Here is a 3042-nt window from a genome sequence, read left to right as displayed (position 1 = left end):
TTATTATCACTACGACACACATAGTCCCCAGTTGGTAACATTGATTTCAAGGCCCTCCTGGATGAGAGACTGGCATTCCACTTAATGTCTATGTTCCATGCTGGCATGGATTGGAGAGTTATTAATGTAGAAATATGGTATCGTAGCTACTAACAGTTGAGGGTTGCGTAGTCTAGACGGCGTTTTTAGATTTCATTATTCTCTTTAACCCGGGCAAAGCCGGGTATTTCTGCTAGTATATATATATATATATATATAGAACTCTTGAACTGCGCACAATAAATGTGGTAAGTGTGTGTGTGTGTGTTTCAAATAATGAAATGAGTGGTGATTTTTTTACTTATATTTGAAGCGTTTTCACATGTAGCTGCAACTTCTTGCGTTACACCCGCCAGAAAGAAGTCCGTAGAAGGAGAATTTACCATTTCATTGAATGAGGTGAGTTGTTGTTGTTTGTTTGTTTTGTTTTTTTCTTCGTTTGCCCAATCAATCCACCTTGCTCTAATTAATCTTAACCCTTTTTAGCATCCACATTAATCTGTCTAATATAATGCTTTTTTTATTCACATTGTTTTGAATGAATCATTCGTCATCTCACAGCTTTGGGATTTCTGCGATGTGATTGTTTATTTTTAGACTGACATTGTAGGAGAGGTGTGAGAGGCCAGATCTGGCCAGTTTGAACATAACATATGTAGAATAATCGGGTTGGATATGGTCAATTTGAATCTAAAGGATTAAATCGAAATTCTTGCTTCCATAACAATATCTATCCTATTCATACCTTGGACTCCATTATCCAATGTGTCCTGACCTCACCACTGCACTTACAGCTCACACAACATGTCTTCCCGACCACAAAAATTCCCCTACAAAACCAGGTACCACATAACCTCCAGACCAAATTTAAACATTTTATTTCTTTCGTCCACAGGTCAGAGGATCATTTAAATCCCTCAGAGACATACTTTTTACTAAATACATTCTTTACCTGAAAGATGAACCTTACCTGCACACAGGTGAGTGAAACATTGTTTTTATTTCTTTATTTCATTGTTGGATTAACGGAATTGTTTAAGCATCGGACAAAATACCTTTTCAGTATTTGTTCCAAGCCCTTTACATTCTGAGTTCAAATTCTGCCATGGTCAACTTTGCATTTAATCCTTCTAGGGACAATATAGTCAGCTGTTCCCTTCCCCAAAACTTTAGGCTTTGACAGTCATTAGACCGCAGAAGTGCCATCAGACTGCACTTGGGCAGTGCTTGACCAATACTCACTTTGTTACTGACCAAGTTATGTCAAACAGCTGTTGTCATGTACAGAATCATCATCATTGTTTTAATGACCATTTCAGCGTGGCCGTTGCCAGTACCTCCTGACTGGCCTTCGTGCCGGTGGCACGTAAAAGCACCCACTACACTCTCGGAGTGGTTGGCATTAGGAAGGGCATCCAGCTGTAGAAACTCTGCCAAATCAGATTGGAGCCTGGTGTTGCCATCCGGTTTCACCAGTCCTCAGTCAAATCGTCCAACCCATGCTAGCATGGAAAGCGGACATCAAACGATGATGATGATGGTGATGGTGGTGGTGGTGGTGATGATGATGATGATGATGATGGGTTGGTTGGTTGGTTGGTTGGTTGGTTGGTTGGTTGATTGATTGATTGATTGATTGATTGATTGATTGGTTGATTGATTGATTAATTATAGTAATTGCAATGCTTAATGAGTATTTATTTCATCGACCCTGAAAGGGTGAAAGGCAAGTCGACCTCAGCAGAATTTGAACTCGGAATGTAAAACTGGAGGGAATGGCAGTTTGTCCGGTGCACCAATGGTTCTGCCAACTCAACACCATAATTTCTAAGTCAAATAATATCTGGGTTCAATCCTAGCACTAAGCTAAATTCCAATGTCTTGTAGCCTACATTGAAGGAACTGAAGACAGGCTAATGGCCATGCTGGATACCATAATGAAGAAATACAATGAGAACTATCAACCAAAATGGAATCTGGTGCCATTCAATGAAGCCCAACAAAGAATTGCCTGCTTAACACGTGCCTTGGTAAGGAAGATTCTTTACTTTGGTGTTGGTCTTTGAGGGCTGTTTCTTTTGTGGGTTTTTTTTAGTTCTAGTGGTTTATTCAAAGTGAAAGGACCAGCATCATGATCTTCACAGGGACTCTGAGATTTCTTTAAATTACCATCATTGCTGTTGTATTAAAGCGTTTTCCGGTGGTGAGGGTGTTGCTGTATTTCATCTCTGGATTCAGGTGTTACTGTCTCATCAGGCAGTGAAACAGCTCTGTAGGCGCTTCAGCATGATACCTGACCTTCCCAGGGTCACTCATCAATGTAAGCAACAAATCTCCCACACAACTGTATGGTCTTTGTTGAGTGAGATGTGACTCTGGGCCAGATGTTTCTGTCATCCTCAAAACTCATTCATGCTGCACCTCTTGTCCTCTCTCTTGAGCCAGATGTAATGGATTCCTTTCTCAGTGGCTTCTGACAATTATCTGGTAACATCTTTTCTCTCCAAGACACCCAAGCATCAACTGAACCATGGTTGCAAAAAATCATGGCCAATACCAGTGCCATCTGACTGGCACCCGTGCCTGTGGCATGTAAAAAGCACTATTTGAGTGTTGGGCCTCATGGAGGCAGTGCAATAAGTGGGTAGATCTGAGAGGGGAAAAGAACTCAGAAGGTTGGGCCTCCATCCAGACCTTTCATGATACCTTTAAAGCCAGGAACGTTTTAGAACCTCCTTGTGTATATGTATGCATGTATATATATATATATATATATATATATATATATATGTGTGTGTGTGTGTGTGTATATATATATATATTTATAAAAGGCCTGGCTGGAGGTCTAATCTTCCGAGTTCTTTTACAGGGCTTAGAAAAACTGAAGGACTGCTGCAATAAGTGTGTGTATCTGAGGGTAGAATATGTTGAATAATCTTTATTATTAACTGATCCTCCTGTATTTTCTTTTACCCAAAGCCAGGAACGTTTCACTATCCCCCT

At 40.3% G+C, this 3042-nt stretch overlaps 1 protein-coding gene across 1 annotated transcript in view; it reads left to right on the top strand.

Annotated features, from left to right (window-relative positions):
* LOC106879164 (dynein heavy chain domain-containing protein 1) overlaps window positions 1-3042 on the top strand; it is a 72778-nt gene that overhangs the window by 50636 nt on the left and 19100 nt on the right. The window contains exons 31-33 of the mRNA XM_014928609.2: window positions 353-438; window positions 935-1019; window positions 1927-2069. Of these exons, the coding sequence (XP_014784095.2) occupies window positions 353-438; window positions 935-1019; window positions 1927-2069 (314 nt within the window). The remainder of the gene's footprint in view (window positions 1-352; window positions 439-934; window positions 1020-1926; window positions 2070-3042) is intronic.

The sequence above is a fragment of the Octopus bimaculoides genome, chromosome 27 (genome assembly GCF_001194135.2).
Source record: "Octopus bimaculoides isolate UCB-OBI-ISO-001 chromosome 27, ASM119413v2, whole genome shotgun sequence".
In the NCBI taxonomy this organism is placed as follows: Eukaryota; Metazoa; Mollusca; class Cephalopoda; order Octopoda; family Octopodidae; genus Octopus; species Octopus bimaculoides.
This window is presented reverse-complemented; position numbering and strand designations above follow the sequence as displayed.